Source organism: Colobus angolensis, unplaced genomic scaffold, assembly GCF_000951035.1.
Source record: "Colobus angolensis palliatus isolate OR3802 unplaced genomic scaffold, Cang.pa_1.0 Scaffold278, whole genome shotgun sequence".
NCBI classification, from domain to species: Eukaryota; Metazoa; Chordata; class Mammalia; order Primates; family Cercopithecidae; genus Colobus; species Colobus angolensis.
This window is the reverse complement of record NW_012116021.1, coordinates 1,367,519-1,380,758: the sequence shown is the minus strand read 5'-3', so window position 1 is coordinate 1,380,758 and position 13,240 is coordinate 1,367,519. Positions and strand designations below refer to the sequence as shown.

Sequence of the window (13,240 nt, the reverse complement as noted above, 5' to 3'; positions counted from 1 at the left end):
TCCCATTATGGTACATTTAGGAATGCAGAATTCTGTCAGATGATGTGTGTATAGAAAAGGTTTATATGCAGAGTACGTTGATTATCCAGGTCAAGTTTGGGAAATGTGTAACAGGGCATTGAGTACAAAGGTAAGATATCTTACTACGTTTTTCTTTTTTAACTAAGCTTTGTTTTCTTGTAGCGTTCATAGTTGGGACCATGTTACTCAGGGCCTCGTTGAACTTGGTTTCATTTTGATGGATTCATACGGGCCAAAGAAGGTTCTTGATGGAAAAACTTTTGAAACCAGCCCAAGTCTCTCTAGAATGCCAAACCAGCATGCATGTAAGCTCGGAGCTAATATCCTGTTGGAAACTTTTAAGGTGAGACACTATTTTGGCAACTACTCCCTAATTTTGTTTAAATAATCCAAGTAGGGCTTGACATTTGCCTGGGAGTTTGCTGGACAAGGAAATTTGAGTATTAGTTTGACAGAGGATATATGACAGAGATTAGGATAATATTGAAACATTATAGATCCAGTTTGATGGAATACTTAACTTTCTTATTCTTTTATGTAAGTTTTTCATTTATTCCACATAATCCAATTGCTTCTGACCTAGAAGTTTGAATATAAGATAGCTTTTTCATGACTTTTCCTTCTTCCAGCAGTAAACCGTTTCTAGTTTTTGTTTTATTTTGTTTTAATGCTGTTCCTTTTACACAGAAGAAATTTTTTTAGGTCACTGTAGAGCATCAAGCTTAAAGAATCATGCTCTAAGAATTTTTACTGAAAATAAAACAAAAAAAGAATCATGCTTGGTTGGGCATGGTGACTCAAGCCTATAACCCCAACACTTTGGGAGGCTGAGGTGGGCAAATAACTTGAGCTCAGGAGTTTGAGACCAGCCTGGGCAATGTGGTGAAACAATATCTCTACAAAAGATATAAAAATTAGCCAGGCATGGTGGTGCGCACCTGCTACTTGGGTGACTGAGGTGGATCGCTTGAGCCCAGGAAGTCAAGGCTACGGTGAGCTGTGTTTGCACCACTGCGCTCCAGCCTGGGTAACAAAGTGAGACCCTATCTCAGGAAAAAAAAAAAAAAGTCATACTTATTGGTTCATTGTTTCTGAAGAACCCAAAATGGGAAATTTACATTTTTTTGACATTATTACCAAATTATCACTGACAATCTTAATTTCCAAAACAGTTTTCAAAAGTGTATTTTCTTTTGAATAAAAAAACGCTAGATCATATCTGAGGTTAAACAACTTTGCTAGTAATTCCTCCAAGTCTTCTTGATGTTCAGTTGTTTAGTGTAGCTACACACCAAGAGTGTCTGCTGAAAATGTTATTTGGGAGGCTGATCTAAATGTGAATCTAGTGTTCTAATCCAGAACTGTGAAGTAAATGTCAGAATAGTTCTTGAGAGTTGTAAGTGTATTTGATGATGTAATATAAATTGCCCTGCTTTACAGTGATATTGTTAAAGACATTATCTTAGAGTATGTTTTTGTATTTAAATGATTATTTTTCAAAACTAAAGAGGCTCCATTTGATTTCACATAGATGTCAGCTTTATCAAATCATCTTTATAAATTGCTACTAAGTCACTAACAGTCTGAGGTCTGAACGAAATTAGTCTGTTAATTCATAAAATAATTAAGTTCAAGTAAGAATTTTAACTAAAATTTAAGTGAAAATTCAGAATGGGTCTTTTTAATAGCAACTGCTGTGCTTCTAGAAACTGAGACAGGGGTTAGGGAAGATCTTTTAAGTTTCTAGAAATTTTCATGGGCTTTTACATTTTAATTTTTAGAATAAAAGTTATGTGTACTGTCAGGAATATGGATATTGTCAGGTAATGGATACCTAAGTAGAATTTGTCCTCTTTGATGCTGAACCTTATATTAGCAATAGTTTAATGTGATCTGTACTTTTAGGCTAATAAACATGGTATTTACCCTACTAATGAATCATCGAAGCACAGAACAAGGGGAAAGTTGAATGATTCTGTCTTTCCAGGTGATTCACATTATATTCTGAGTTTTTGAGTTTTACCCATATCCAAACTGTTCTTCATCCTGCCTGACATGCATTGATATACTTAAAAGCTGAAGGTCACCCAGGAATATTTTATTTATTCTGTTCTTTTTAGATCCGTGAGATGATCAGACAAGAAATTCTGGAGCAGGTCCTCAACAGGGTTGTTACCAGAGCATCTTCTCCCATCAGTCATTTCTTAGGTATTAAACTTTGAAAGGATGAATAAAGTTTTTAGAAATATTTTCATTTAAATGTCATAATCATTTGGTCCTGGGAAAAAAAATTTAATGAGCATTTAAATGCAGTATCTTTGATAGGATGCCAATAAAGCAAATCCATTTATGTTGTCTGCGATTGTCAATTGTCAAAAAGGCTGTAGTTGTCAGTAAGGAAAGCAACAATTAACCAATAAGTAAAACTTCCATTTTGCCTCAACATTTTCTCTTATTATTAATACCTCTCAAATGAATGCTGTCCTTCTGCTGCCACTCATTGACTTCCTAGTCCTTTTAGCCTTGACATTTGGACTGCACAGTGTTTGTCTCTGGTAACCTCTGAATTTGCTGTTTTTTTTTTTTTTTTTGCTTTTTTTTTTTTTAGATATAGTTTCACTCTGTTGCCCAGGCTGGAGTGCAGTGGCACAATCTCAGCTCACTGCAACCTCTGCCTCCTGGGTTCAAGCAATTCTTGTGTCTTAGCCTCCTCAGTAGCTGGAATTGTAGGCGCATGCTACCACGCCCAGATAATTTTTGTGTTATTAATAGAGGCAGGGTTTCGCCATGCTGGCCAGGCTGGTCTCGAACTCCTGACTTCAGGTGATCCACCCATCTTAGCTTCCCAAAGTGCTGGGATTACAGACTTGAGCCACCATGCCCAGCCTGAATTTGCTATTTTTAATACGTAACTCCTAATGTCTAAATTGACTGGTCTTAATCACCAATTTTAAAAATTTCTCTATGTCATTCATCACTGTTTATAACTCCCCTGAAACTTTTTTAGGTAAGTTCTCTGATTACTGTAAGAGTTTGCTTCTTTTCCTGCCTGTGACCAGTTTTTCTTTTACCTCAAATATAATACAGTTCCCTTCAAACAAATTTTCCTTTCCATTGCTCCTATTTCCATTATTTAAAGCATGGCTCTCCAGGTCCTGGAGGCTGGAATTACCTTTTATTTTCTCAAACACACTTGGTACCAAAGTTCTGTTATTTTTCTGCCTCATACTGTTATTTTTTTCTATATTTTTATTCCCTCCTTCCCCCAACCTCACATCCACTGTCTAGTTCCCATTCTTACAACCTTGAATTTAGACTACTACCACAGCTTTCTAACTGGTTTCCTGGCTTTTTCTTCTCCCTTCAGCAATTTAACCTGCATATTACCACAGGTTAGTATTCCTAAAATACCACTTTATGACTACAAAATCATCAATATGTTCTTTAATAAATTGTCAGCTCTTTTTGTTTGTTTGTTTTTTTGAGATGGAGTCTCACTCTGTCACCCAGGCTGGAGTGCAGTGGTATGATCTCAGCTCACTGCAACCTTCGCCTCCCAGGTTCAAGCAGTTCTCCTGCTTCAGCCTTGCAAGTAGCTGGGACTACAAGCACGAGCCACCACACCGAGATAATTTTTGTATTTTTAGTAGAGATGGTGTTTCACCGTGATGTTGGCCAGGATGGTCTCAATCTCTTGACCTCATGATCCACCTGCCTCGACCTTCCAAAGTGCTGGGATTACAGGCGTGAGCCACCGCACCTGGCCAAATCATCAGCTCTTTATCCTGGCACTGAAAGTCCTTGACAAGTTGATCCCAACCTACCTTTCCAATGTTAAAGTCAGTTATTTACTTTCCTGGATTCTTCACCCCAGCATCATTGATTTCCCTACCATCTTCTGAATATGTCTTATGCTTACCTTTCTCAGACCTTTACCATACTTTTCCCTTTATATATGTAGGCCTTTCTGGTTCTTTGTGCATTTAAATGTTCCCCGTCTTTTAGAACCTAGTTTAAGTTCCTTCTCATTGCTTTCCTAATCTCTTCTTCCTTTAAACTCCTATTTAAACTCTCCTTTTACCATTTAGTAGGCAATAAACTATGTTTGGAATTATTAGATATTTGATATTGCTCTGTGATTTACCTCTTTAATTCTTAAAAAAAAAATTTTTTTTTTACTTCCAACTAAATTATTAAAATTTTTGAAGAAAGACTATGTTTTATACTTTTATGTTCCTAATAGGACCATATTATGCTTGCACATCCTAAAAATTCAGAAATATTTATTGATTTATTTTAGCTTAGAAGTATGAAGATGTGTGCTACTACTTATGTCTAGGAGTGTAATCGGTTTCTTCCTTTCTTTTAGGCAGTTTAATTTTTAGAGAAATTGAAACTTATCACAGAAAAAAGCTAAAATTATCCTGGTTACATTGGAGAAAAAGCATATATAGCATCAGTAGAAATTTGTATTGCAGTATACTTGACTTATTTGAGAAAGGAAGCAAAAGACTTACATTTCTTTCTCGTTATTTTTCTTTTATTTCAAACATCTGTAGTTATTTGAGGCAACTGATTATAGATTCTGTTTTTCAGACCTGCTTTCAAATATCGTCATGTATGCACCCTTAGTTCTTCAAAGTTGTTCTTCTAAAGTCACAGAAGCTTTTGACTATTTGTCCTTTCTCCCCCTTCAGACTGTACAAAGGCTACTTAAGGCAGTGCAGGTAAGTCTTCAGATTCCCAAGTAACTTGCCAAAACTGAGGTTTAACTGTCTAGTGGAAGTCTGATGCATTTCTGTATAAATATATATGTCTAAGAAATCTATTCCACTTTAGTCTGAAATATAAAATTTGCATTAAAAGGGCAAGAGCATTGAGCAAGACTGTTTTCCGGGTTTATTTACTATCCATAGCACTATTCTGTCAACTCATTTTCAAGTTAATGAAATAATTAAAACTCTCTTAGAACATTATTGAGTACAATAGATTTACAAAGGCATTCACAACCAGTTTCATTATAGTGTTACAAAGTATACTATTGTCCTTGTTAACTGTAATAAACATTAAAGCATATATAAAACAGAAGTAAGCTTCCTTATAGAAGCCACATGGTAACAGTATTGGAAATGAGCTAAGGCTAATAAGCAAACTTGTTCTGTCTTTACCCACTGATTCTTTTTCAGCCCCTTCTCAAAGTCAGCATGTCAATGAGAGACTCCCTGATACTTGTTCTTCGGAAAGCAATGTTTGCCAAGTATGTAGCATCTTTTTCTATCATAGGAAGATGTTGCCCTCTAATGTTGGGGCTAAAGTTATCTCTGCCATCTCCTAGTACCACCTGTTCACAGTGATCATGTGAATTCCTAGCCCTGCAGAGCAATTTCATCAAATAAGGCATTTTGCTAAGTCCTTTGTATGCTTTTTTCATTTAGTCTTCAGAGCAACCCTATGAAGTAAGAATTATTGCAATTCCCATTTTACATATAAGAAAACTTAGGCTTAGAGAAGATGAGTAACTTTCCAAACCTAAAACAATAGTTGGTGGTGGAGCAAGGATTCAAAGTCAGTTCTAATATCAGAGCTTGTGATGTCAAGTACTTTACTCTGCTACATTAGAATAATCTTCAGGATAATGTTCTAGTGCCAAATACTCTGAAACCTGAGCTGGCAGGAGTTCCAAAGGGGACTGCTTTGGAACTTAGTCAAGAAGAATATACTTAAGAATCTCATTTTAGTGAACATCTGAATTATGATCTAGAGGCTAGAAGATCAAATTAATTGTTGAGGGGAATGAGTTTTATTTGTAGCTTAGCCAATCCCTCCTAACATCTCTTCCTTTATTTCTTAGTATATAAGCTAGAGATGATCATACCATCTCCTAAAAATATAAGACAGTAATATGTGAAATGCATTTGCTACTTTGAAGATAAGATACCCAATTAATATCACATTGGCCATATTATGATATATTCATGGGTGTCCAAAGGAACAACTAAGCCATATGCTATTATCTTTGTTCTAGAATTAACAGTTTTTGTTACTCCTCACCCAAAGGCATGGCGAATAGACTGAGATACTATGTTGTAACATCTTTAACATGTATTAGTCATTGAGCCTCAGAAGATGAGTGTGACATTTTCTGGATGGAGAGTTTACATGGCATCAAGTATGACATTATCCTATGATGAAAGAGAGCATATGAAGGGAAGCACTCCTTCAAACATAGCAAAATCAGCAATTTCTTTTCTTTTCTTTTTTGTTCTGGAGTTACAAGATTTAATAGTGTGAAATAGAGTGAAAACAGAGCTCCCATACAAAGGGAGGGGACCCAAAGGGGGTTGCTGTTGCTGGCTTGAATGCCTGGGTTTATATCCCAATCGTCATCCCTCCTGCCGTGCTCTCAGGCAATAGATGATTGGCTATTTCTTTACCTCCTGTTTTTGCCTAATTAGCATTTTAGTGAGCTCTCTTTACTATCCGATTGGTCAGGTATGAGCTAAGGTGCAAGCCCTGTATTTAAAGGTGGAAGTGGTCACCTTCCCAGCTAGGCTTAGGGATTCTTAGTCGGCCTAGGAAATCCAGCTAGTTCTGTCTCTCAGTCCGTCCTCTCAACAGGAAGACCCAAGTGCTGTTGGGGAGGTTGGCCGATGACCACTCTAACTGCTTCCTGCTGAATTGGGGCCTAGTAGGGGTTGTGCAGTTGAGATTTCCTTGGGAAGGGTGCCTTCGATGTCATTAACATCAGAGCATGGGCTAACAGACTGGTCCAGGGGTCCGCGATAGATCTTAGTCATGGACTGCATCTGGGCTCCATTTGAAGAATCATTTGTAGTTTTACACCTTCGATTCTGGAAGAGACAAACTTAACAAGGAGGTTAAAGGTACCGGGATTCAGATGTATGGCCTGAAGTGCAGGGGATTATTTCTTTGGCACACTTCACAGGCCCTGACTATCTGCTTGATAGTTTTGAAAAGGCTTGGTCCAGTAAATAATAATTTGGCCATCTGATGGGTGCTATCAATGCCTAAGTGGAAGGTTTGGTGAAGGGTTTTAAGTAATTTCTATTGGTTAGCTGCAGGCAAAAGTATTTTTCCTTCTTGGGTGTCTAGCCATCTGGAGGGGAAGAAAGTATGTCCTTGTGAGGTTCCCCATTCTGTTTCTCCTACTGAGTACTGGGGCTTAAAATCAGCGATTTCCTACATTTGAGTAACCAGCCAATTTTGCAGTCTCTTGGCACTCTTATTCTTACTCCTCACACAGACTTGAGAGCAGGATAGAAGGGAGTATCATGAGTTAAGTAATGAAAAATGTCAGTTCAATTTCTGTACTATAAATTGCTTTGAACAGTTGATACTTTATTTTGAGTACATAAATTCACTTTGTTTTGCTCTATGCTTCATTGTGTATACATATGCCTTCTCTGTATGCAACTAGCTGTATTTTTCTGACCCAGAAGCATATTCCTGTGAAATAGGTTTGTTAACTTCTCTATTTCTGAGCTAGCCAGCTTGATGCCCGAAAATCTGCAGTTGCTGGATTTTTGCTGCTCCTGAAGAACTTCAAAGTTTTAGGCAGCCTGTCATCCTCTCAATGCAGTCAGTCTCTTAGTTTCAGTCAGGTAAGGATTATTTATGTTAACTTGTAGTGTGTGCGTATCATTCATGTGCATTGATGAAATGCACGCTGTTTTCTTTTATTCCTGTTACGGTTGTAAGAATGATCCTAGAACGAAAGAGTCTGATGATGATGATGATGATGGTGATGATAATGATGATGATATTGGCTAACACTTATTAATGGCAGATTTACTGTATGCTAAACTGTGCTATCCAGTATGGAAGCCACTATCCTCAGTGTGGCTACTAAATGGAACATTTGATTGAAATGTGACTAGTCCACATTGTGTTGTGCTATACGTGCAAAATTCATAACAGATTTTTTTTTTTTTTTCTGAGACGGAGTCTCACTCTGTCACCCAGGCTGGAGTGCAGTGGCCGGATCTCGGCTCACTGCAAGTTCCACCTGCTGGGTTTACGCCATTCTTCTGCCTCAGCCTCCAGAGTAGCTGGGGCTACAGGCGCCCACCGCCACGCCCAGCTAGTTTTTTTGTATTTTTTCAGTAGAGACGGGGTTTCACCATGTTATCCAGGATGGTCTCGATCTCCTGACCTCGTGATCCGCCCATCTCGGCCTCCCAAAGTGCTGGGATTACAGGCTTGAGCCACCGCGCCCAGCCTTCATACCAGATTTTGAAATAAAAGAATATAAAAATCTAATAATGTTTAATATTGATTACATCTTCAGAGAGAATTTTGTATGTGTAGGGTTACAGAAAATATTAAAATTGACTTTACCTCTTTCTCTTTTTTAACGTGGCTACTGGAAAATATAAAATTACATATATGGCTTGCATTTGTGGTTCATATTATATTTCTTTCTCTTTTTTTTTTTTTTTGAGACGGAATCTCGCTCTGTCACCCAGGCTGGAGTGCTGTGGCACAATCTCAGCTTATTGCAAGCTCCGCCTCCCAGGTTCATGCCATTCTCCTACCATAGCCTCCCAAGTAGCTGGGACTACAGGTGCTCGCCACCACACCCGGCTAATTTTTTGTATTTTTAGTAGAGACAGGGTTTTACCATGTTAGCCAGGATGGTCTCAATCTCCTAAACTTGTGATCTGCCCACTTCAGCCTCCCAGAGTGCTGGTATTACAGGCGTGAGCCACTGCACCCGGCCCATATTATATTTCTTTTGGATAGCACTGTGCTAGATATTGTGCTAAAGTGCTTTACATTTATTATCTCATTTAATCTTCACAGCAGTCCTCTGAGGCTAGATACTATTATTATCCCTATTTTCTTATGTCAATTTATTTACTTTGCACGTGCATATATATTACACCTTGTAATCTGAGAAAACGAAACTTTTTATAATCTGGTAATGTAGGCTTTGGAGCAATAAAATTGTCTTCATAATTTAAATGATGTACTATAAGATTTATAAATAGGAGACATATTTATATATAACAGTTTGACTAGGAATCCTCAGTTTATTGCTTTGATATAACTATATAAAGCTTTGTCTATAGCTTATAGCATAGATTAAATATTAGGAACACTAGGTATCATTTGTGTGTTATTTTCCCCGTTCTAAGGATAGGTAAACTGAGGCTGAGCCAGGTTAAATAACTCACCCAAGGTTATATAACCAAGAAAGGGTGGAAGAAGGATTTGGCTTCAGGATTACTGTGATACCTGGAGTAAGGATTAGGAATTCTTGGTGTATAATTGCTGATTTTATTATATAATTTACACACAGGATGTCAATTCTTTGTCATGTCCATTTCTAAAAAAAAGACTGTCTTCCTCTAAACCTTTCTAGAATTTGTGGAAGAGTGAGATTCTTCTAGCTATTGAAGAAGTCTTAGACCTTTTAAATAAAATTATGTATATTATTACTACTGGATTCTAGTGGCTTGAAATAAGCAGTGTGCCTTCCTAAGCAATTGATATTGTCAAGGAAACCTTAAGGAATGGGAACAATTAGTTTTATTAAAATGCTTAAAAATTCTCTTATTCCAAACCAGAATAAGAGTAACACTTATTACTGCATGGTAATGATTATACTGTATGTCTCACCCCTGGGGTTTGGCATGTGGAGAAAGCTAAGTTTTTTTGACCAAGAACATAGGCTTATTTAGCTCCTTATTGGAAACTGCTTTGGTAAGATAGACATGAATTGGCCTGTCTTCCTTTCAGGTTCATGTGGATGTTCACAGTCATTATAATTCTGTTGCCAATGAAACTTTTTGCCTTGAGATCATGGATAGTTTGAGGAGATGCTTAAGCCAGCAAGCTGATGTTCGACTTATGCTTTATGAGGTAAGTCAGTAGAATGGAAGGAATGTAGCAAACCCCCAACTAATAATTCTTTTTATTTTAGTAATTTTTTTTCCTCATTATAAAAGTACAGTAGATATGCTCTTATTTGATGTAGTCAGCACCAGTAGCTAGTGATGTTTAGTTAAAAAGTTGTTTAAGGCAGGGCACAGTGGCTCACACTTGTAATCCCAACACCTTGTGAGTCCAAGGCAGGAGGATCAAGCAAGACTCTGTCTTTACAAAAAATAAGAAAATAAAAAACATTAGCTGGGTGTGGTGACATGCGCCTGTGGTCCCAGCTCCTCAGGAAGCTGAGGCAGGAGGATCCCAGCAGTTTGAGGTTGCAGTGAGCTATGATCACACCACTGCACTCCAACCCAGGCAACAGAGTGAGACCTTGTCTCTAAAAAAAATTTTTTTTGGCCGGGCGCAGTGGCTCACGCCTGTAATCCCAGCACTTTGGGAGGCCGAGGCAGGTGGATCGTGAGATCAGGAGATAGAGACCATCCAGGCTAAGATGGTGAAACCCTGTCTCTACTAAAAATACAAAAAATTAGCTGGGCGTGGTGGTGGCGCCTGTAGTCCCAGCTACTTGGGAGGCTGATGCAGGAGAATGGCGTGAACCCAGGAGGTGGAGCTTACAGTGAGCCGAGATCGCACCACTGCACTCCAGCCTGGGCAACACAGCGAGACTCTGTCTCTAAAAAAAAAAAAAATTAAGATTTTTAAGGTGAGGAATCATAAAACACAGTGGATAGACCTTAAATATTTTATTTTAATTTGAAATATTTAAATGTACTATAAATTTGCCAGTCTTAAGACCAAGTCCTTTGTTTGTTTTGTTATTGAGTACAAGTTTACTTCCTGTCTCTCATACAAACCCATACCCTTAATTTATTGCCTATGGTTTCAAATTTGTGTTTACCTAAAGTGGTATAAAAACTTTAAGCTACTTCAGACGGTTTAGTACAAAAATCTTTTAGATAGCTTCAGTTTTTTCTCTTTTCACAATTGTCTTACCCCTAATTTATCAGAAATTGGTTTGAGAGACTGACTTTCCAAACATTTAACTTAGTTTTTTTTTTCTTTGAGACAGAGTCTTGCTCTGTCACCCAGGCTGGAGTGCAGTGACACAATTCTCGGCTCACTGCAACCTCCATCCTCCATCTCCTGGGTTCAGGTAATTCTCCTGCTTCTCAGCCTCCCCAGTACCTAGGATTACAGGTGTGTGCCACCATGCCCAGCTGATTTTTGTGTTTTTAGTAGAGATGGGATTTCACCATGTTGACCAGGCTGGTCTTGTACTCCTGGCCTCAAGTGATCCACCTGTCTTGGCATCTCAAAGTGTTGGGATTACAGGCATGAGCCACCATGCCCAGCCTAACTTAGTTTTTATAAAAGCAACTTCTTTTTGCACTGGGTTTTCAACAGTTTACTGAATGTCTGATTAAATCACTCGTTATTATGATAGTACAGCTAAGAGAAATACAACTACTAACTTGTGAGTAGCATATAACTTACCCAGAGGATATTGTGGTAGCATATATGAAAACAGCATTCATCTTTCTGTACATTTCCATCAGTGCTCTTAGGTGCCTAGGCACACTATCAATGAGCAATAATATTTTGAGAGGAATTTTTTTTTTTTTCTGAGCAGTAGGTCTCAACACTAGGCTTAAAATATTCAGTAAACCATGCTATAAACAGATGTGTTATCATGCAGGCTTTGTTTTTCCACTTATAGAGCACAGGCAGGATAGATGTAGCATAATTCTTAAGGGCCCTAGGATTTTTGGAATAGTAAATAAGCATTGACTTCAACTTAAACTCACCAGCTACATTAACCCCTAACGAGACAGCCTGTCCTTTGAAGCCAGGCATTGACTTCTCCTCCCTAGCTAGGAAAGTCTCAGATAAAATCTTCTTGGAATATAAGGCTATTTCATCTACTTTGAAAATCTGTTTAATATAGCCACCTCCATCAATTATGTTAGCTATATCTTCTGGATAATTTGCCTCACCTGCTCCATCAGCGTTTGCTTCTTCACCTTGCACTTTTTTTTTTGAGTCTTACTCTGTCGCAAGGCTGGAGTGCAGTGGTGCAATCTCGGCTCACTGCAACCTCCACCTCCCAGGTTCAGGCGATTCTCCTGCCTCAGCCTCCCAAGTAGCTGGGACTACAGCTCATGCCACCACGCCCAGCTAATTTTTGTATTTTTAGTAGATACTGGGTTTCACCATGTTGGCCAGGATGGTCTCAATCTCTTGACCACGTGATCCACCCGCCTCGGCCTCCCAAAGTGCTGGGATTACAGGTGTGAGCCACCGTGCCCAGCCCCTTGCACTTTTATGTTATGGAGATGGCTTCTTTCCTTAAACCTCATAAACCAACCTCTGCTCACTTCAACTTTTCTTTGGCAGCTTTCTCATCTCTTTCAGGCTTTATAGAATTGAGGAGTTTAGTCCTTGCTCTGGGTTAGGCTTTGACTTAAGGGAATGTTGTGGTTGGCTTGGTCTTTTATCCAGACCACTAAACCTTTCTCCGCATCAGCAATAAGGCTGTTTTGCTTTCTAATCATTCATGTGTTCACTGGAGTAGCACTGTAAATTTCCATTAAGAACATTTTCTTTGCATTCACAACTTGGCTCTTTGGTGCAAGAAGCCTAGCTTTTGACCTGCCTCAGCTTGATCTTTCTTACTAAACTTGATCATTTCTAGCTTTTGATTTAAAAGTGAAAGATGTGCGACTCTTCCTTTCACTTGAATACTTATGGGCCATTATAGGAGTTATTAATTGATCTCATTTCAATATTGTTTTGTCACAGGGAATAGGGAGGCCTGAGGAGAGGTGGAGAGATAGGATGGCCCAGTCAGTGGAACGGTCAGAACATACACAGCATTTATCAATTAAGTTCACTATCTTATATAGACACAATTTGTGACTCCTCAAACCAATTGCAATAGTACTATCAAAGATCATTTATCATAGATCCCCATAACACATACAATAATAATGAGAAAGTTTGAAATATTGTGAGAATTACCAAAATGTGACACAGAGACATGAAGTGAGCACATGCTTTTGGGAAAATGGTGCTGATAGACTTGCTGGACATAGGGTTGCCACAAACCTTTAATTTGTAAAAGTAATATCTGCGAAGTGCAATCAAGCAAATTGCAATAAAATCAGGTATGCGCATATTCTGTATAAACCACATTGTTTAAACAGTTAAGGCACGGTAAGCCACTCTGATTTAGGGTGAGCTTTGTATCAGTGTAAGTAACTGTTTACCAAGGGAATTTTTCCAGTTTTTGCCCATTCAGTATGATATT

General features: G+C 38.3%; 1 protein-coding gene across 3 annotated transcripts in view; it reads left to right on the top strand.

The window, feature by feature from the left end:
- FANCI (Fanconi anemia, complementation group I) overlaps positions 1–13,240 on the top strand; it is an 85,034-nt gene that overhangs the window by 42,599 nt on the left and 29,195 nt on the right. For all 3 annotated transcript variants that reach the window (XM_011948315.1, XM_011948314.1, XM_011948313.1), the window contains exons 13-18: positions 184–364; positions 2,142–2,229; positions 4,618–4,748; positions 5,208–5,278; positions 7,529–7,643; positions 9,784–9,906. In XM_011948315.1, coding sequence (XP_011803705.1) covers positions 184–364; positions 2,142–2,229; positions 4,618–4,748; positions 5,208–5,278; positions 7,529–7,643; positions 9,784–9,906 — 709 coding nt within the window. The remainder of the gene's footprint in view (positions 1–183; positions 365–2,141; positions 2,230–4,617; positions 4,749–5,207; positions 5,279–7,528; positions 7,644–9,783; positions 9,907–13,240) is intronic.